We start from the raw sequence: 22,205 nt of genomic DNA on the forward strand, positions 1-22,205 counted from the left end.
GGTGTTCAAAGCCATGGTCCAAAAGAAGCTATTCATGTCATATATGTCACCAGAGACAGGAAGAAAAAAGAAGTTTACATGCTTTAAGGGATTTCAAAAACTTGGGAGTGAGGAGGGAATTTTTGTCAAGAGAACTCTCCTGGATCCCAGAAGAATCACATTGATAGATCCTGCACCGCTACTTTTCCTCACTCCCACTCCCACCCCCACCGCAACTTTTATGTTTTTTTTCAAGACAGAGTCTAGCTCTGTCTCCCAGGCTAGAGTTCAGAGGGGTCATCATAGCTCACTGTAACCTCAAACTCCTGGGCTCAAGCAATCCTCCTGCCTCAGCCTCCCAAGTAGCTGGGACTACAGGCGCACGCCACAACGCCCGACTAATTTTTCTATTTTTTGTAGATATGGGGGTCTCGCCCTTGCTCAGGCTGCTGGTCTCTAACTCTTGACTTCAAGCTATCCTCCCACCTCAGCCTCCCAGAGTGCTAGGGTTATAGTTGTGATTCACCATGCCTGGCCCACCACAACTCTTAAGGCAAGCCTAGACTCCCAATGATGGCAGAAGCCTCCTGCTAGGAGATTAACAGGAACTCTATCCTTTCATGGTACCACTAGTTGTGAGCTGAAGAAAAATCCTGTTTTATTCTAACGTCATTTATCTCTAATGTTGGAAAGAGAGAAACCAGTCTTTCTGCATTTAATTTGATTCTGGATTTTTTCCTTTTTGGGAGAGGAAATATTGACTCCAGTAAAATATAGTCATTTCTCAGCAATCCACTTGTTTATCTGATGGACTTTTCAAACAATATATTTTTTCAATTCCAAGATGACTTCTCTTTTGTGGAGCAGAAGCTACTTCATCTATCAATTATCCATTGCTTAGGCAGCGGTCCCCAAACTTTTTGGCACCAGGGACCGGTTTCATGGAAGACAATTTTCCACGGACAGGGGTGGGGCTGGGGTGGGGTGGGGGCTGGTTGCTCTGCGCCCAGGACCTAATAGGCCACAGACCAGTACCAGTCCTTGGCCCAGGGGTTAGTGACTTCAGGCTTAGAGGACAAAAATTAATTTCAATATTAGCCTCGCCCAACATTAATTATAATAATGACCACTTTACAAGCTCCAGACCCACCCCTTCTACCAGTCTCTCTCTACCCTCCTAATGAGATTCATGCTGTATTGTAAAGCTGTAGTCCTCAACCCCTCGGTGGTGGACCGGTACCAGTCTGTGGCCTGTTAGGAACTGCCTGCACAGCAGGAAGTGGCCAGCAGGGGTGGGGTGGGCATGGGAGCTAAGGTTCATGTGTATTTGCAGCCACTCTTGTCTTCCATGAAACCAGTCCCCGGTGCCAAAAAGGCTGAAGACCACTGTTCTAGAGACAAATATAATTTTTAAATTATTCTACTTGGAATTATCTCTGCTATCATCAACCTCTCTCTATGGGATACTTTAGCATTCCCTATAAAAGGCCAGCATTCAGATGAACAGTTACTTCTGTGTCTTTTTTTTTCCAGCCCAGGGACCATGTAATATAGACCATAACATAACATATTTTAGAAAATACTATCTTCTGAGTAGAAAGATTTGAACACTGTAGCCATTCTGTTCTAACACAGCATATCCTGGGCCAGAGTGTTTTGCTGATTTTCAGGATAAATGATGATTCTCTCCCCACTGGAAATACCATTTATTGCTGAAAAGCCTGATTTGAACAAACTACTATTAGCAACAATATTTTCCCCCAAAATTTCTGAATCAATTTCTAGATTGAAACCTCTTTGCTAGAGGGCTATTTCTAGATTCCCATTTTGAAAGTACCTTACACATGATTGTAAATTCATGAAACAATTCCCTGAATGAAATAGTCACCAAGCTATAAACTCTCCAAGGCCAAGTTCACCCAAATCAAGCAAAGGAAGCTCATTAGCTGACGGGTAGGAAAATGACTTAGTATGGATAAAAAATAACAATAAAAGGATGATCTTGCACATTTTTCTGTCTTGATTTGGTCCACAAGAAGAAATATATACCTAGTAACAAGTACGATAATTTCACTTAGCCTTGCAGTTTTAAGAGTTCTTTTTGAAATTTTGGTCCAATGTAACATTTTGTAAACTCAAACAAGTGCATACTGTTAAAAAGTCTTTCAAAATTAAATTGATTTTTCATTCAGTTTCTGGGTTTGTTTGCTCCTCAGTTTAGCAGAAATGGAAAACCAAATCTTTCTTCTGCTTAAAAACAACAGAATAAAATGGTACACTTTGCAAAATAATTTGGCAGTTTCTTAAAAAATTAAATATAAATTTACCATACAACTCAGCAATTCCACTCCTTAGATATCTACTCAAGAGAAATAAAAACACAAAGTTCACACAAATAGTTGTACACAAATCTTCATAACGGTGTTATTTGTTATAGCCCCAAAGTGGAAACCATCTAAATGTTCATCCAATGTTGAATGGATAAACAAAATGAGATATGTGCATAAGTGAGCTACTATTCAGCAACAAAAAAGGGACGTATACTAACACTACAGCATGGATGATCCTAAAAACATGCTAAGAAAAAAGAGAACATATTTTATAATTTCATTTATATGAAATGTCCAGAAAGGGCAAATATAGAGAAACAAAAAGTAGATTAGTGGTTGCCTGGGGCTGGGTGTGGAAAGAGGAATTGACTGCTAAAGGGCACAAAGGAATTTTTAGGGTAATGGAAATGTTCCCAAATGTTTTAGTGTTAATGGTTGCAAAACACCATATATATACTAAAAATCACTTAACGGTACAATTAAAATGGGTGAATTTTATGGCATGTAGATTGTAACTCAGTAAAGCTGTGTGGCGCGCGCGCACACACACACACACACACACACACACACACAGACACAGTGGTTCCCCATAACCCAGAAAATAAAGTCCAAAATCTCTAGCTGCCCCCCACCTTTCCACTCCAATGGCCTTTATTTCCCCCATAGAGCAATGTAACGGTTTTTCGTCTTCCCCAGAACATATAGAACTGTTTCAAACTTCTGTATTTTTTCACACCTTAAAACCCACAGCCCTTTCTCTACCCAGTGAACTCCTACTCATTCTTCAAGACCCAACATAAATTAAACTTACCCTCTGAAGTAGTCACTAAATTGTCTTTGTCAGAATGAGCTCCGTCCTCATTTGTTTTCCCATAGAATGTTCTGTTATATATGTGTATGCCATTTCTTCTTCATATTATAATCCTGCTTACAATGCCACCTTTGTTGTGTTTTATTCATCTTTGTTTTTCTTTGCAGAAAAAAATGTATACTAACAGCTACTATTTATTGAGCATTGACTCTTTGCGATGCACTTTTTATATTTTACTTCTAATCCTCACAACAATCCTGTAAGTGATTTAATACTGTCTCCATTATCCAGATGAGGAAACTGAAACTTGAAGAGGACATATAACATGTCTAGGATCACACTGCCAGTAGGCAGAAAAACTGAGATGCAAACCTAAAGTACACATCTGGTGGGATCCAAAAAATCCACCTTCTTTCCATTATCCTCTTGTGGTTTACAAGGCAGAGCATACAGGAGAAATTACACATATATTTAATATATTGTAATGTGTATTAGTCTGCTCAGACTGCTATAACAATACCACAGACTGGGTGGCATAAACAATGTAGATTTATTTTTGCAAAGTTCTGGAGGCTGGGAAGTCCAGGCCTAGGAGCCAGCCAAACTGGTTTATGATGAAGGCCCTGTTTCTGCCTTGCAGATGGCCACCTTCTTGCTGTGTCCTCACTTGGTGGAGAGAGTGAGCTCTGGTCTCTCTTCTCATAAGGGCATTAATTCCATCACTGGGGCTCCACTTTTGTGCCTTAATCTAAACCTTCCCAAAGGCTCCACCTCCAAATAGCATCACATTGAAGGTTAAGGCTTCAACACATGAATTTTGGGGAGGACACACACATTGACAAAAATTATGAGAACTGATTTTTAGTATCAGTTTTATCACTGATCATGTGATATTAGGAAACACACCTGACAATCTAGGCCTGTTTCCTTATTAGGAAAACAAGAGGGTTGGACTAGATAATCTCCAAAGTGCCTTCCGGTTCTAAAAATTCTGTTCTGTGTGCTATCTTGCAAACACTGGAACTCAGATACACCAGACCAGATCATACTCTGTGGTGATGATCTGGAATCTTAACACAGGGCATGTCTGGCGATGCTACCATACCATATTAATACGAGCTGGTACATCCCAGCAGCATGAATTCTTAAACAATTCAACAGTTGCTGCAGGCTAGGATAGGACTCCTCAACTCTACTTGCCTGCTTTGTGAGATAGTACCCAAGGCATGAACTTCTACACTGCCTGTGTCCTAGGACAAGCCATCAACATCACTTACCTAATAAGAAATGCTACTTGTACAGCGCCAGGCATTGCACCAGTTGGTTTTTCAAGCATTCACAAACATTGTCTCCTAACTGGCCTCCTCCCTCTAATTCATTCAGTATGTTGCAAAATAAACTTTGGTGAACATGGCAGCTCTGAGTGTGTCATCCCTCTGCTTTTTTGTTTGTTTGCTCCCTAGTATTTCATTTCTTATATAATAAAGTCAAACTTCTTTAGTCTGGCACATAAGGTCTTCTGTATTCTGGCCCCAACCAATTTTTCCAATCCTTTTCCTCTGCTACCCTTTAGAGACCTTGCATTCCAGACAAAATAACCTACCTATGGGTCCCTATAGCATATTTTTTATGTTAACATAATTTCTAACATCATAAACTATTCTAAAATTTAAAACATACATGCTTTCCTAATAGTATACAAACTAGACTCTGTTCATGCAATTCCTTATGTTAAACAATAATTACAGGAGGCTATTGTTTTGGACTAAACCGCACCAGGCCCCAACAGACCACACTGAAAATCAAAACGGATCACTCATGCTCCCCAAACTGAAAATGAGTTGTTATCTGGCCTCCTGAGAAATCAGGAGAGGGGGGTAACAGCCTAATTTCCCATACAGGCCAGTTTCAATCTTCAATCAGCATGATAATGAAGTTCCCTATGTTTTAATTCTTACAGCAAAAAGTAACCTGAAGCAGTCTAACGTGAACCAGTTATTTTCCCATTGTTCTCTTTCACTGTCCCTACTTTACAGGGAAACTAAGTTTGAAATGACCATTCTACTTTTTGTTCTTTGTTTCTGCTTTCTTCAGCCCTTTTTCTGTCTAGAAAGCCAACTTCCTGTTTGATTCACTGGAACATTTCTTTTATAAAATAGAAGAAGTGTTAACTGATTCTAGAATCTCAATAAAGCCAATGGAGATCTTCAAATTTATTGTAATTTTTCTTTTGGCACTTTTGCTGGTCTCTGTCTAGAATACCCTTTCCCATCATTCCACATACCCAAATTCTTCAAGTGAGCCCACATGGCAAGTGCCCAATGTGGTAAATGACATATAAGTACTCAATAAATGTCTTTTGCTATTTAAAGCTACTTTTTGCCCCTCACATTAGTAATTTCTCTTCCTCTCTGAACTCACTCAATCTTTTCTATATACCTCACTTATGTAGCTTATCTCTTTCTATATTATTTAATGTAAACATCTTGGAGTCTTAAAGATCAAATGCTCTAGAAAAACTAGTATTCAATCTTAGTCTTATGTGTACCCAGCACCAAGCACAAAGTATGTGCTTAATAAATCTTTCCTCAACGAAGGAGATAAAAGCCAGTGTGAGAACCAGAGTAGGCTCTGGTGGAAACTGACAGCTAAAACGGGACAGGGAGTGGACTGGAGGTGAAGTAGCACTGGATGAGGCCCTACTATGTGCCAATTACTGTGCTGAGCACGACTTCACCCCTTGTTTCATTTAATTCTTTCCAAAATCCTATGTAGTACCAACAATATCATCTCCACTTTAGAGATGAGGAGTCAGGGTTAGGGAAATTAAGAAACTTGACTAAGGTCACAACCAAGTCTGGGTCTTTCCAGTACTGTACTTGTCGCTTTTCCTTCCAATTTATCACTTCCCTTCCCCCTCCCAAGGCTGAGGACTTTCTAGGATAACACGCAGCCCCCTGCCACTTCCTCCCAGCGAAGCCGGTCTCTGCCAGAACCACAAGGATTCGCGTGGTGGGCCCCTTTGAGACACACAGGCCCCGCCCACTGTGTCGCTGATGACGTCATCACGCAGGGCCGGGGCGGCGCGGGCCCATCCTTTAAATAAGGGCTTCTCGGGGCGCACGCGACTGTGAGGAGTAGGGTGGAGCGTGTGTGGAGTGGGGTTTGCGGCCTGGGCCAGAGCCGCCGCGGACCGTGAGGTGGGCGGAAAGGCTGCCTGGCAGCCGAGTTGCGAAAGGGAGGGTGCTACCCTGCCAGCGAGCGCGCTCGTGCTGTGGGGGAGGGGAGAACATGGCGGCTCTCTCGGCCGGGCCGGGACCCTTTGCTCCCGGTTCTGACGCAGCTTCTACCCTGGCTTTGCTCGCCACTTTACCTGCCTTCCTGCAACCTTGTTTCGCTTCTCCTTTCGACTCCTTTCCCTTAGCCCTTACTTCTGCCTTCATCGATTCTCCCTCTCCAGCCCCATACTGGGTCGGAGTGTGAGAGGTGGATTAAGTGGAAGCCGGTCAGGCCCGTCCGGTGCCAAGAGACCGATCTCCTAAATTTTACTGTTTCTCCCATGACACTTCATCAGTCTGCCTTGGTGGCAAGAGAAGCACTGAACATGGAGAGAGATCAAGCCAGATTTGTAGTCCTCATGATGTCTCTAAGTGATCCTATGAAATGTTACTTAAATTGCCTGACCTCATCAAATGTGAAGTTCTTTGTGAAAGGTCTAAGATTCTTAATATCTGGGGAGCTTTTGTCATCATTGCCTGCCAGAAACTGCCCCATACGATGTATGATTGGGAAAACAGAAGCAAGATTTAGTTTGGCAATAAGGGAGTGGAGGAGAGCTGAGTTAAGACATAAAGCTCCATGCTGTAAATTCATCTAGTACCTAAGCAATGAAAACGCCGTACTGTCGGGCTGTTATTTCCTCGGAGTGTTATAGGAGTGACTCTCCAGGCCTAAATTAAATGGAGAAGGACTCATCCTACGTTTTCATTGTTGCTCTGCTACAGAGACCCTTGGGAACATTCATCTGTCTGCTGTATTCTTTTTTCAGTGCCATAGTCAGTTGAGGGTGGATGTGAGGGAGGGGTTCTTCCTCACCTGAGTTAACAACACTTGACCTAGCCAATCACTTGCTTTTGATCTTGACCCTTTGTTTTTCCTCAGTTGGGTGTAGATTCTGGAGGGATCCTACCTCTATTGGAGCTTTTGCTGCCAGGCAGTAGCAACTGTGAGCTAGAGTGAAGCAGAAATCTAGGAAGATGAGCTCCAAGATGGCCATGAGTGAACCAAGACTGAACTGGTGAGTTGAATCCACTTTGTAATTCACTGAAGAGGGGTGAAGAGAGGTGGTTGGCATAGGAAAGGGTTTTTGGCTTGAAGAGATTTGGAGGAAACAGATAAAAGATGTAAGTTCAGGGTCTCAGAATTTACCTTACTTATCTTCACATATTGAACACTTTCAAGTGTGTGACTGTAAATTCCACTCCTAAAATGACAACAGTTAGCACTCAAGATTGTTTTTAGGTATGAGTCTATTATATATTTATTGCTGGTCTCTTGTGAAGGAGAGATGCTGGAATTTTCTTGTCCAAGAATCTTGTCCATTTCCATACATGAAATAAAAAAGATCCTCTTTAAGAATAGACACGCTTCTTTTTGTTATATTGGAATCTGTATCAAGTGATAATATAAATGCACAGAGTGTATTTTAGAAGTGTGTGAGAACTTTGCAAATAGAGAACCCAGTTAAGTAATACAGTGGTTTTATAGACATCTAACTAATACATGTGCTGCTTTAGGTCATTTTAACACATGTTGACTAAGCCAGCCAAGGAGGATACAAAAGTCACAAGAGGTTATTAAGATTATTAAAATAGTACCTGACTCAAAGAATATTAAATCAATATGTTCAGTAAGTATTTGTTTATTGCAAACAATACTCCCATCCCTAAGGAGTTCACAGTCCTTGAGGCCCTTGGCCTTGTTTTTACATGATATGCAGAAACATTAGAATGTAATGAGATGTCACAGTTGCAGTGCCATGACAAGGTAAGAAACTCTACACTGGTACATAGCAAATAAGAAATTCTAATTTTTATCATTAATACCTTAATCATAGTTTTTTGGGTAAATACGCCTTTTGAAACAGTATGGAATGTGTATGGAACAGATATGCTTAAAAGTTCCCATTTGGGGAATGGGACAGCCAGAAGTTACCATTGATTAGATTGTTCTATTGTAGATTTTAAGAGATGTGCACAATTGTGTTCCTTGTCAGTGCTATAAAGTGTGTGGTCAAATGCAGTGCAGATGCTCTCATATACCACTGGCATTATGAAACCAAATGTGGTTTAGAACTTTTGCACAGTATTGTAGCCCACAGAATTCTACTAAATTTTGCCCTCCTTGGATTAAGGGTTCTCAGTGTTTTTGATTTTTTAATACCTTCATTCAACCAGCATTTTTTGGATGTTTACTATATAGAAAGCATTAACTTCCTAGTCTCTAAGTTAATTATGACATTATAAAAAAATTATGTATGACTTTTGAGGTGGTTTTAGCAAAGGCACACCATTTATCCCATTGGCCAAGTTGACAGAAATAGTTAGGATATTTAGTCCTTGTAGTGCCTTTCTGCCTGGCACAATAGTGCATGAAACAAAAATAAGTTGACAAGCATTTTCTTTTCAGCAACCAAACATCTTAATGTTATGCTTCAGAGCCAGGGGTGAGCCTTTCCTTTGACAGACCCTTGATTGTACTTCAGTCTGTTCTATCTTTAACTCTCCAGTCTCTCTGACATTTATTTAATTAGGAACTAAAGGAAATGCAAGGTTGATTGTTGGAGCTGGAGAATTTCATAATGGGTCTGGGCTTAAAGCTATCCAAGAAGTAAAACATCTAAGCTCACAGATCTGGTATATGAAGTTAAACATATTAAGAGGTGATTGCCTGGAAAAGGGGATATAGAGGGCATATAGTTATAAATTACCATTGTACCATAATGCTTCTTAGTCTAGCATGAAATTTTGGATTGTCAAATTCAAGTAAATTACTTTGTTTCACAGGGATGTTTCCCCCAAAAATGGCCTTAAGACATTTTTCTCTCGAGAAAATTATAAAGATCATTCCATGGCTCCAAGTTTGAAAGAACTGTGTGTTTTATCTAACAGGTAATATGTTTATATATTTGGTTATTTATTCCATATATAACTGTTGTTTTCTGATAGTTGAAGTTTTATATCTGTCTCCACTATTAAACATGCAAATTATAGAAATGTAGAAAATAAGAAAACCACTCTTAACACTTTGGTTTTTATCTTTTCAGACCTTTATACATGAACATATATATGTATAAACATATATATAATAAAACAAAATGGGATCATACTGAAAATAATATAAAGTAGTATTTTATTTATAATATAAAATGGTATTTATGAAACTGTTTTGCAGTTTGCTTTTTTCCCATTTAAAGTGATATTTTGTGTATATCTTTCCATGCCCCTATAATATATAGCTCAATCTTAATGGTTGCATATTACTTCATTATATAGATGTGATTTTAATTCATTTAGCTTATCCTATGTTCCAAAATGTTTGTGTTCCTCTTTTCTTATAATTAAAAACAACATATTGGTGACTTTTAAATAATTATTTCTATAAGATAATTCATAAAAATTGAAATCTTTGTTCAGACAGTATATACATTTTATATTTTAATAAATTCTGCCAAATTGCTAAAGGGTTTTTTCCTTTCTGATATGAAAATGACTATTAAGTGACAGTTTTCACTTCTTACTGCTTACCTGCCTGTAGCAGCTTTTCTTTCCTTTTTAATTGACTATTTCTACTCTATTGTAGATGAATCTGGAAACCAAGTAATTTTTACCAGAAAGATGTGTAAATACACCAAATTAGGGTACTTCCCAAGGGAAACTCAACATTTACTTTCATCCTTTCCCCTTTTTCAGTGGAGGCAGCATACCTCCCCATCTTTTCATGCCTTCTCAGTATCTTTTCTGTCAGTTATCCCCTCTTACTTCTGTATCTTTGTTCTGTCGTATTTTCAATCATCTTGATCAGTATTTAAATATGCTCAAGTTTTTCCTGTTTTAAATTATACTGGACTCCACATTCCCTCCTAGTTACTTCCTTACCTCTTCTTTCATTTGTACTTAGATGTCTTTAAAGACTTGCATATGCTTGCTGGGAGGAAATGAGGGATAAAAAAGCTGTAAGACATAAAACAATTAACAAAATAGCAATAGCAAATCCTTCCCTATCAATAATTACTTTAAATGGATTAAACTCCCCAGTCAAAAGATTGATTTGCAGAGTGGATTTTAAAGATAGGGTTTTAAATATTCCATTCACTGCACATCCCACTGTACTTGCTTTTCACTGAACATCCTGCTCTAATCTGGCTTCCATCCTCACTACTAAAACTGCTGCTCTCATGGTCATCAATCAGCTCTTGACTATGGAGATATCTCACTCTCCTAGTTTTCTCTTTGATTTTCTAGTATTTCTCAAACTCTTTTTCCATCTTCATATTCAGGCTTCCCACACTGGCTGATCATCAGACTCCCTGGAGGTTTTAAAAAACACTGATTTTGTGGGTGCAGTGGCATATACCTGTAGTCCCAGCTATAGGAGGCTGAGACTGGAGGATTGCTTGAGCCCAGGAGTTTAAGACCAGCCTGGGCAACATAGTGAGATCCTGTTGCAAAATAAAAATAAAATAAAACACTGATTTTGCACTCTTTGAATCTGAATCTCTGAGGGTTGAGGATGCATCTGTGGAATTGGCTCAGCCTATAATAGGTGTATGGGTACTGTAATACACACATATTAATATACCCCCCTTTTTTGTACAATGGGTACAAACTATATATAGTAGTCTGCATGATGCTTCCCTCCCTTCCAACATACCTTGGTGATCTTTACATATTAGTACATATAGATTGACCTCATTCTTTTTCATAGCTGTGTCATATTCTGTTGTTGGATGTAGATAATTTTTAATTGATGTCTGCTAGCTTGTTTCTATTCCTTTACTGTTACAATGAGCATTCTCTTTTTACATGTGCTTTATATAAGTAGGATAAATTCCTATAAGTGGAGGATGGTATGTGTATGTTTATTTTGGTAGATATTGCCAGGTTGCCATTAATAACATTAAAGAAACAAGTGCTTTTTTGATTCCATCAAATGAATAGATAAGTTCACATAAAATCAAGCAGAAGTTTTGTTAAAGATAAAATTTCAAAAATAAATGTTTTCAAGAGGCAGTTTCAGAGCAACTTTCTTCTTGCCAGAGTGCATAATTATAACGTGTTTGCTAATGTCAGCTACACAAGGGTGAGGGAACAGACCTTATGTATACACCTTTATGGATATTTTGAAAAACTGTTTCTGTTACTCAACTTGTACTATGTCTTCAGGATAACAAATTTCTTAAAACTTATTATCAAATAAAGAATTACTTTTGTTTATTTGAATCAAAAAACAGTTACCAATTCTCGTATCCTGGGATTTAGAGAACATACGTCATTATCATTTTTTAAAAAATTGTCTCACTATTTTTGAATTCTTAATTCAGCCTTCATCGTATCAGACTAAAGATTTCTAATATTAATCTTCTTCATCTTTCCACTGCTTCATTATTTTAATGGTTCTTTTCAAGTCCACTTCTGCTTAGTATATCCCAGGTGTGTGTTATAGCCTGGTTTTGTATAAGGGAGAGGCCATTTTGCTGGCAGTTGGGTGTGCCTAACTCGTAGAATCTTTTTTTCTTAGAATGTGTTTGTTTTCTGTAATCCCAGCTTCTCAGGAGGCTGAAGTGGGAGGATCACTTGAGTCCAAGTCTGAGGCTGTAGTGTGTTATAATTGTGCCTGTGAATAGTTACTGAACTCCAGCCTGAGCAACATAGCGAGACCTCATCTCTTAAAAAAAGAAAAGTTAGGCCGGGCGCGGTGGCTCACGCCTGTAATCCTAGCACTCTGGGAGGCCGAGGTGGGCGGATCGTTTGAGCTCAGGAGTTCGAGACCAGCCTGAGCAAGAGCGAGACCCCACCTCTACTAAAAATAGAAAGAAATTATATGGACAGCTAAAAATATATATAGAAAAAATTAGCCGGGCATGGTGGCGCATGCCTGTAGTCCCAGCTACTCGGGAGGCTGAGACAGGAGGATCGCTTGAGCTCAGGAGTTTGAGGTTGCTGTGAGCTAGGCTGACGCCACGGCACTCACTCTAGCCTGGGCAACAGAGTGAGACTCTGTCTCAAAAAAAAAAAAAAAAGAAAAGTTAAAAAAAAGAACCTAAGATTATGCTTCTTTTCTTTAGATTTCTATCTAGCACAAAATAATTAGTATAATTTACCTTTTACTATAGAAAAATAAAGACACAAGGCATTGATATGACGTGTTTCTAGTCTTTTTTCCTAACCTTAAGTTTTAGTAAGAATTATTACAGTAAGGAATGGGTTTTCAAGCTCTGTTACTAATTTGCAACTGTTTTCTTGATGAAAAAAAAAAAAACAGGAAGAATGTAAAATTTTTCTTAGCCCTAATTTTGTATTTTTACGTTCTCTAACATGTTGGGAAAATATTGATACCTTTAATTATGCTGCTTTCAACAATATGAGGTTTTTATTCAACTCTTCTTCCTCCCCAGAAAGGCTTTTTTTACTCTGTTAATTTCAAGATAAAAAACTTTACTTTTTCTCTCTGTACTCTATAAATGTTTATAAAATGAAAGGACAACTTGAATAGCCTTTTTACAAATGAATAATATAAAGGTTAGTATTGTGTTATGTTTCTGTGAAGCATCAAAAATGAATATTTGTTATAAAATATTTGGAAAGTCCACCTAAGAACAAAGGAGAAAATTAAAATGTCCTATTCATGTAGAAATAGCCATTGTAAACAATTGCCTTTTTTTTAAATTAAAATTTCTGGTTGCAGATACTTATAACTGAGTTTTAAGCCAACAAGGGGGAAAATAGCTTTAAATAGAAAAAAAAGTTATAAACTTTTAACATGCTTAATATAGCAAAGTAAATCAAACTCAGATGATACAAGTAGATTTGAGATGGAGACTAGAAGCACCATTTCCAAATGCTACTTTTAAAGAAGCTGTTACAAACCAGCAGGCTTAAAATATAGAAAACTAAAAGTTTTAAATTGTGCCAATTTTTCATATAAACTTTAAGTAAAAGAGGAGAATGGGTAGTTGACAAAATGAAGGGGAAAAACTTCAAACCATCAACTGAAATAAAATATAATGCTGTAAATGTGGATAGAGAAACCCTGTCAGATGCTTTTGGTTTGCACCCTGATAAAGATTTTGACAGTACTGCACAAGGAAATGATCTTGATGTGCTACCATTTCATTCTTTGCTGAATGTAGCCAATTTAAACTGCTAGAATTTCTTGACATTCCTATGCTGGCATATCTGAGTCAGCATCTTGTTGCTGCTGCAGCTTAATTAAATTTGCCAGTTTGTGCCACAAGGACAGACATGTTCTCATATTCAGAGAGACAGCTGTGAAGCAGTATTGTTAAGAGTTGCAGACACAATACCGTTAGGTTTGAATAGCTCTCAAGACATTTTCTAGTGAGAAATCAATTTGCTGTAATACATTTCTCCCAAGATCAGCAGTTAATATTCATTTTGTTAACCTAAAATATGCTTATTTTTATACAGTTATTGGAGAAACTTTGGTAGCTAAGTATGTCTTCTTTCACCTGTATTATTTTCAGAGCCAACCTAAGCATCCTAATTTTAATTTCCAAAATTCTTTTTCCATTCACTAATCAGCTCTCTTGATTAGTTTCTTAATCCATTGTTTAGCTCTAAGAAAGTGTTCTTGAATATTTTGCTTTATTTTGGGGATCTGAATCTTTTTCTAACATACTGTTGCCACCTTTTGAAATTTTTACATTTATTCTAGTATTATAAAGTTGATTTAAAAGAAATCAGTGGTAGTTTTGGATGGAGCTTAACTCACCCTTTGTCTAGACACAGATCTAAATTAGTAATTCTCAGCCTTATGAGGCTGAAACCCTTCCATTTTTTTAACAAATATTTATAAGAAATAAGACACATCCTTTAGTAGACTGAAATGAAATTAATAGATAATAATTACCACAGACATAATTTTTAAAAATAATGTAATATCCTACATATATAAATGTGAAATAAAAGGAAAATAATTTATATCTTAATATGTAAATGCATAGGCACCACTATACTAGAAGATACAATGACGTAACGAGAGGCACCAGTTAAAGTGAATAAAATTGTATTTAAGGAAAATAAGATAAACTATACCATAAAAGAATCACAGGAAAAACAAAAGGGAATAAAATGTACTGTTAAGATAAATAATAACAGACCAGACTTATTTGCGTATAAGAGAAAGCCTGAAAAGTTGTATAGGGCAGTACACGTTACAGGCATCTAGTATTTCTCACCTCTAAATGCCTTTAATCCCCCCTCTCTTTTGTGACAATCCAGATGCACCTACAGGCTTCCAGAATGCCCTGAGGAAATTAACATTGTCATGATTGAGAACCACTGCTCTGGACATTTCTCCCTCCTTCCCTTTCTCCCTCTTAATCCCTGATCATGATGTCCTTAGGATTCTTCTAAGTCACCTATTTGGTATGTTCAGTTTGGAAACCTAAGATCTCCATAGTCACATTGTATTGATGTATTAATTCATAATTTTCTTTCCTCTCCATTCACTTGTCTAATGCACTTGATCAGAAGGTTTTGGAGAGCAGAGATTGTACTGTGCTCAATGTTGTATCTCCAGTACCTTGTATAGGCTGGCACATGGTAGTCACTCAATAAATAGTAATGAATGGTGGGTGACAAGGGAATCGTTAGTTTCCCTTCATCTGTGGATTGTTGTTGTATAACTTGGAGCCAAGTCATAGGAATAGTTACTATGGTGGAAGTTCCATGATAGTAATCTTCATGTGAAAAGCACAGTTTCCTTGTAGAGGCGAAGGAAATGTAGTTTTTTGGGGGACTTCTAAATTATCTTATTAAAAATGTAGATTATAATAACTGAATAGCAAAAGTAGAGGCAAATTATGAACAAGATAAGACATTTATATTCATACACCTTAACTGTGATGGTAAGATGATTTTTTTAAAATCAGGGTAGCATTTGTCAACCTAAATAACAAACAGAGAGGCAGTCTAAAAGAAAAAAAAAACAGAAATGTGCTCTATATAGGAATAGAGCATTGCAGTGGGAATACACATGCAGTTAAACTGTATGTATATTCAAAGAGGTAAAGGAAAACAAAGGTTTTTAAAGGAAAAAATTAGAAGGATGGTACAATTGTTTTGAAATAATTATACTTGGCTACAAAGATCAGTAACAAAGGTGACACCAGTCCAAGGTTAGACAAGCAGTTGCTGGGCAGATGTCCTTGCAGAAGTATCTTTTGTCCAGCATACAAATGTGAGAACCCTTTCTTCATAGACTTCCCTGGCTCTGTTTGTCAGGATTTTTTAATATTAGAGACTCTGTTTTGATTCTGACAACTTTCACATATTTCATAAAGAAATACGGTAACAGGTTCTCTAGCTATTCACTGCTTTCTTTTATGGTACATTTCCTGTAGATAATGCCAGGATTTTTCTTTTGCATCCATAAAAAGCATAAAGACATTTCCATGGACTCAGCCCTGTACAAGAGTGATAGAGGATTGTACAACTTTTCTAAAACCACTACTGCTTCCATAAAATGTAATGCATAATGTTGGAATTTTCTTTTTAGTTCTTGAGATAAATAAAGGAAACCAAAAAATTTAGAATCTCAGTAAATTCGTTAACTTCAAATTTGTGACTCCCTTTATATCCTGTTCTTAGTGGATTTGGTCATCATGTTAATTGATATACCTTACTGAAGAGTTTAAGCGTTAAAAAACAACTAGCATTGTAATGAAATGTAAACACAAAATACTTGCATATTTTGCAAGTATAATTGGCAAGAATGATTTTTCCCTCTTCAATAACAGGAAAAAACTTCTAAATTGAATAACTAGTCTAATAAGTATGCCTCTTCCTCTCCATCAGGTAATTGAAGGTAAGTTTGCAATGTGATCCTATCCTGCAGAATACTTAATCTACACTAAATGGCTAAACATCAAAATCCAGGTGTCAGAGTTAGATAATAATCCAGAGTTTACTCTGTTAATCATGCTATATTCTTCCAGTGATTGAAAATCATGAAATTCCGTGATAGTAATCTTCATGTGAAAAGCACATATTTGTAAATTATATTTTTTTTTCCAGACGTATAGGAGAAAATTTGAATGCCTCAGCAAGTTCTGTAGAAAATGAGCCGGCAGTTAGTTCAGCAACTCAAGCAAAGGAAAAAGTTAAAACCACAATTGGAATGGTTCTTCTTCCAAAACCAAGAGTTCCTTATCCTCGTTTCTCTCGTTTCTCACAGAGAGAGCAGAGGAGTTATGTGGACTTGTTGGTTAAATACGCAAAGTTTCCTGCAAATTCCAAAGCTGTTGGAATAAATAAAAATGACTACTTTCAGTATTTGGTATGTATTCTATTCTTCAGCTTCAGGAAAAAATATTTAAAATCAGTCAGGAAGTATTTTTATTTAAGATTTACATTTATGTTTTTAGGTGCAGTCATATTTTTAAAAATGGAAAATTTAAGTTTAATTGACAGTATTGATACTTTAACTCTTTTGTTAGTTCTATTATAGTTCAGGCATTTTGCTCTACTTCAGAGCATGTCTCACTTAAGTTGATCTTAAGTACTAGCAGTAGAACTTTACATAGCTTATTGTACCAATTTTTAATTATTGTTTATTACTTCAATTAAGAAGTTTCCAAATTCTCAGTTATATAAATGGTGCTGTGCCAAACATCTTTGTATCAAAATCTTTGTTCATATCTCTGTGATTGTTTCCTTAAGATAAATGCGTAAAAATTAATTTGCTAGATCAAAGACTGCATGTTTTTAAAATTTTATCTACAGTAATTCACATGGGTAAATTGTTCAGCAAAAAGTTTAAACCAATTTGTTTGTACCACTATTTTAGGAAAGTTCTTAAAGAGAAAAAAAACTATCTTTACCAATACTGGGCATTATCTTTTTTGCCTCTAATTCATGGCAAAATGAGGGAAAATGATCTCTTGCTTTACATTAATTTAATTTACATTGATTACTAATGAAAATAAGCATTTTCCATGTGTTGATAAGCCATTGTTATTTCTATTTTCATAACTCATCTATTCATATTGTTTGCTTATTTTTCCATTAGGTGTTTGTCTTTTTTTTTTTTAATGTTGACAGCATTTTATACATAAGTTTCTTAATTACTAAGCATATGTTGCAGTATTAGTCATGTGCTTTTCTGTTTTTGTGGAGTTTTTTATAACAGAAGTTTATCATTATATAATAATTTCTATTAACTTTGTAGTTTATACTTTGGATTTGATATTGTGATTCTTTAAGTCCAAATAATTAGAGCAGTGATTGAGAAGTGATTGTTTTTTAATGAAACTTTTTATTCCAAGACATGTCTACTTTTTTAAAAATCAGGATATGAAAACACACGTGAACGAAGAAGTTACTGAGTTCCTAAAGTTTTTGCAGAATTCTGCAAAGCAGTGTGCACAGGATTATAATACGCTTTCTCGTGATGCCCGTCTCTTCACAGAGGTAAAAAAAAAAAAAAAATCACATCTTATGTAAACTGCCAAGTGATAGACAATAGCAGCATTCTGGAATGTGCGGTGATCCTGCCAAAAGCATATGGAACTGACAATATTATCAGTTTAGAGACCAAGTTATGTATGGATCTTTTATTCATCATGTATTAAAATAGTAGAAATACTAACATCTCAAAGTTGTGTACTATAGGATAGTCACTTGTGTTTGTATTTTTTAATGATCCAAATACTGTATTTAGCATTACATTTTATTCACATGGATAGTTTGATCTGATCCATTTGTTTAAGAAATTATCTTGTCTCTTAAAAATTGGAATGGTCCTTTAGAACTCAGTCACATGAACTTATGTTCATTACCTTCATGGTAATGAGTCACCAAATGCTAAATTTCAACTTTGAGTTCATTTTTTTGATACTTCAGTCATTCGTATTTATTAGCAAAGCCTATTAATCACCCTACCTTGTACCCCACCATCATTCAGTGAGCCTAGGAAAAATTTAAAGTATACTACTTAAATAATAACTGTTAATGTATATTTTTGTAGTAGAGTTAATCTACAAATAACATTATGAATTTTTTTAAGTCTTTAAGATTGGTCACTATAAACAATAATGTGAGCATATTCAGCACTACTGAACGCTGCACTTAAATGGTTTAGATAGTAAGTTTTATGTATATTTTACCACAATTAAAAAAAATGAAACTAGTCACTATAAATTGGGGGGCAGCAAGAGTACTAGTTTTACTATTTAAAAAAAAATACTTTGTAAGGTAGAATTTTGTTGTTAATATGAACCAGAAGAGTGATTCTTCTAAATAAAAGGAAAAATTTGATTTTTAATTGCTCTGTACCTAAATATAACACTCAAATGGATTGTCATATTAGTCTATGTGGAAAAGGAACTGGCAGCTGCTCCTATTTTAATAGTGCCTTTGAAAGGACCAGAATGATGTTTTTAAAACATAAAGCATATCCCTTAATTTCATTGGTGTATAATGACTTACTTTCTCTCTTAGGAAGTCTTTACAAAGTTCTACAATGCTCTACATGGTCTCTCCCCTTCTCCCATCACCTAGTTTCATCTTCTATAAATCGCCTTCTCAGGTGTTATACTTCTACCTGCTGGCCTCTTTGTGTTTCTTGAATATTTCCAAATGTGATCTTGCCTTAAGGCCTTTGGCATTTACTGTTCCCATTTTTCTGCCAAGTTATTCCTTAGATATCTGCATGGATTAGTGCCTTGATCTTTTTAGGTCTCTGTTCAGATGTCACCTGTCAATAAGGATGTTCCTGATTACCATATAGGAAATAATATCACCCTCAGTGTTTCCTTTACTATGTTTTATTTTTGTTTATTGTCTTCCTCCATACTGCTATATGTAAACACTCTTGTTCACTGCTGTATTCCTAATGATTATAATAGTGCCTGGCACACAGTGCTCAGGTGCTCAGTATAAATATTTGTTGGGTGAATATAAAAATGCTTATTAGCAAAGTACATTCTTTGGTAGCTAATTAAAAACAAATATATACAGCTTAACAAATAGTTTTATAGTAAACACCTGTGTAACTCTTACCCTAGTCAAGAAATAAAACATTACCAGTAACCCAAAAGCCCCCTATGTGTCCTTACCATATAATAACATTCCTTCCTCCTTGAATAAATCACTATCCCAGATTTGGTGGTAATAATTTCTATACTTTTTTTTTTTGTAATTCTTCTACCTCTCTTTTGCCTGATTTTGAATTTTATGTGAGTAGAAGCCTTTTGTACATTCCTTCTTTCACTTCAATATTTTATTTGTGAGATTCATATGTTGTGTGTAGTTGTAGTTCATTCATTTTCATTTCTGTCCATGCTATGAATAAACTATAATTTATTCTTTTGATCAAAATGTGGGTTGCTTCCAGTTTGGAGCTATTCTAAGCAATACTCTTGAAAATTACCATACATCGTAACTCTTAGTGCACATGTGCACACATTTCAGTTGGATTTGCAGATGTTCCTTGACTTACGATGGGGTTATATCCCAATAAGCCCATCATAAGTTGAAAATGCATTTAATATACCTAACCTCCTGAACATCATAGCTTAGCCTAACTTACCTTAAATGTGCTCAGAACACTTACTTACATTAGGCTACGTTGGGCAAAATCATCTAAAACAATTTACTTTAAAATAAAGTGTTGACTATCTCGTAATTTATTGAATACTGTACATTATGACTAAATGGTGACAGTTTTACACCACCATAAAGTTGAAAAATTGTAAGTCAAGCCATCATAAGTGGAGAACTGTCTATATAACTAGGAGTGGAATTATTTGGTCATAGGGTATGCATATCTTCAACTTGAATAGAAAATGCAAACTGTTTTCCAAAGTGGTTATGCCAATTTATATTCCAACCAGCAGTGTGTAAGAGTTCTGTTGCTCAGCATCCTCAATACCAATTGATATTCATAGTCATTTTAATTTTAGCCAATCAAGAGGTTATAGTGCCATACATATACAAGATTGAGTATGTTTTCATGTGCTTATTGGTCATTTCTTCTTGGCAAAATGCCTTCAAGTCTGCCCTTTTTATATTGGATTGTTCTTTTTCTTATTGTTATGTCAGAGTTCTTTGTGTATTCCAAGTATAAAACTTTATGGGCTATATATGTTACAATTTTTTTTCTTTTTTAATTTTATTATTTTTTAAATTAACAAGTAAAAATTGTATATATCATGTACATATTTTAAAATATGTATACATTATGGGAAGGTTAAATTTAACTAATTAACATGCATTACCTTACATACTTATTTTTTTGTGATGAGAACACTTAAAATCTATTCTCTTAGCAATTTTCAAGAATATAGTATTGTTATAAATTGTAGTCACCAGGTTGTGTAATAAATCTCTTGAACTTTTCCTCCTACTTAACTGAAATTTTGTATTCTTTGACCAACATCTCCCCAGCCACCTGAGCTGTTGATGCTCAATGCCTGGATGCATTCATTCATTGGAGTTTACAAAATCATTATATTCTAATTGCATCATTGATTAGTTAGAATAAAGATATGCTTTTCCTCATCTACTATTTAGTTTCCCAGTTCATGGAGCTCACTGTGTTCCAAAATAAATGCTAGATTGTCTCCCTTTATATACCACTTTTGAAAAAATCAATTTATTCCTCCTTATTCTCCAATGGTGATCAGTTTTTTAAAAATATTATTAAGTCATGGAGTTAAACACATACGGATTTCAGTACCCTACAATCCTTTGTAAACGTTGAATAATACCAACTTTGGTCAGTGAGAGGCTCTTCATACTGGCTTCCGAGTTCTGTTGAGTCACTCTAGTAGTCTTTGAGGCTCATTTTGTACATTTTCCATCCAAACCTTGGAATCAACCATTTTCTAGAGCCCTTGTTTCTTTTAGTGGGAAATGGTATTTCAAGATGACAGTCTGGGTGCTAGGGATGCTCATTGCTCCTGGGTTGGTCATTGTTTCTGAAAATATGTCAGTGGATAGAGCTTGGAAATATCTATTTAAAGAAAAAAAACCCTCATGTGTCTCATTTGCTTTATCCTACATTGTACTCACAGCAACCTTAGAGCAACAGTACTAATACTACCAATCAATAGGATTACTGAAAACAATTGAAAAAAATTTTTGTATGCTCTTCCCATTCTCCACCATTTTTCAAAAAAGGTTGTACTAGATCTGTATTGTTTGAGCATATAGCCATTACATACTAAACTCCCTTTTTTAATCCACATTTAATTTTTTAATCAATTTTATAGTGGTATAATTTACATATAATAAAAAATTACCCATGTTAAGTACATTTCAGTGAGTCTTGACACATTTATACACCTGTGCAACCACAGCCACAATCATGATATGGAATATTTCCATCATACCAAAAAATCCCTGGGAATCTTCATATTCATGGCCCCAGGAAACCACTGATATGCTTTTTCATCACCATGGATTAGATTTGCCTTTTCTAGATTTCCATAAAAATTGAATCACATACAGTATTTTTTGTGTCTGTCTGCTTTCAGAATTTTTTTGAGATTTGTTGACATTGATGCAAGTAACCATGACTTGTTCCTTTTTATTCCTTTTTGTTTTATTTTATGGTTGTACCAAAATTGATTTAGCCATTCAGCCATTGGTAAGCATTTGTGTTATTTCTAGTTTGAGGCTGTTATGAATAAAGCTTCTATGAAAATTCTTGTAGAAGGCTTTTTGGGAACCTATGTCTTCACTTTTCTTAGGTAAATTCTAGATCATATGACAAGCAGTCTAATTTTATTAGAAACTGCCAAATTTTTTTTTGTAGTGGATGTACCACTTTATACTCTC

General features: G+C 35.9%; 1 protein-coding gene across 1 annotated transcript in view; it reads left to right on the forward strand.

The window, feature by feature from the left end:
- The first annotated feature begins 6,244 nt into the window (after positions 1-6,244).
- Positions 6,245-22,205, forward strand: part of ICE2 (interactor of little elongation complex ELL subunit 2) — a 50,658-nt gene continuing 34,697 nt past the window's right edge. The window contains exons 1-5 of the mRNA XM_069459268.1: positions 6,245-6,320; positions 7,282-7,417; positions 9,186-9,290; positions 16,440-16,701; positions 17,715-17,834. Coding sequence (XP_069315369.1) covers positions 7,377-7,417; positions 9,186-9,290; positions 16,440-16,701; positions 17,715-17,834 — 528 coding nt within the window. The 5' untranslated portion in view covers positions 6,245-6,320; positions 7,282-7,376. The remainder of the gene's footprint in view (positions 6,321-7,281; positions 7,418-9,185; positions 9,291-16,439; positions 16,702-17,714; positions 17,835-22,205) is intronic.

This window comes from Eulemur rufifrons, chromosome 2, assembly GCF_041146395.1.
Source record: "Eulemur rufifrons isolate Redbay chromosome 2, OSU_ERuf_1, whole genome shotgun sequence".
Taxonomy (NCBI): Eukaryota; Metazoa; Chordata; class Mammalia; order Primates; family Lemuridae; genus Eulemur; species Eulemur rufifrons.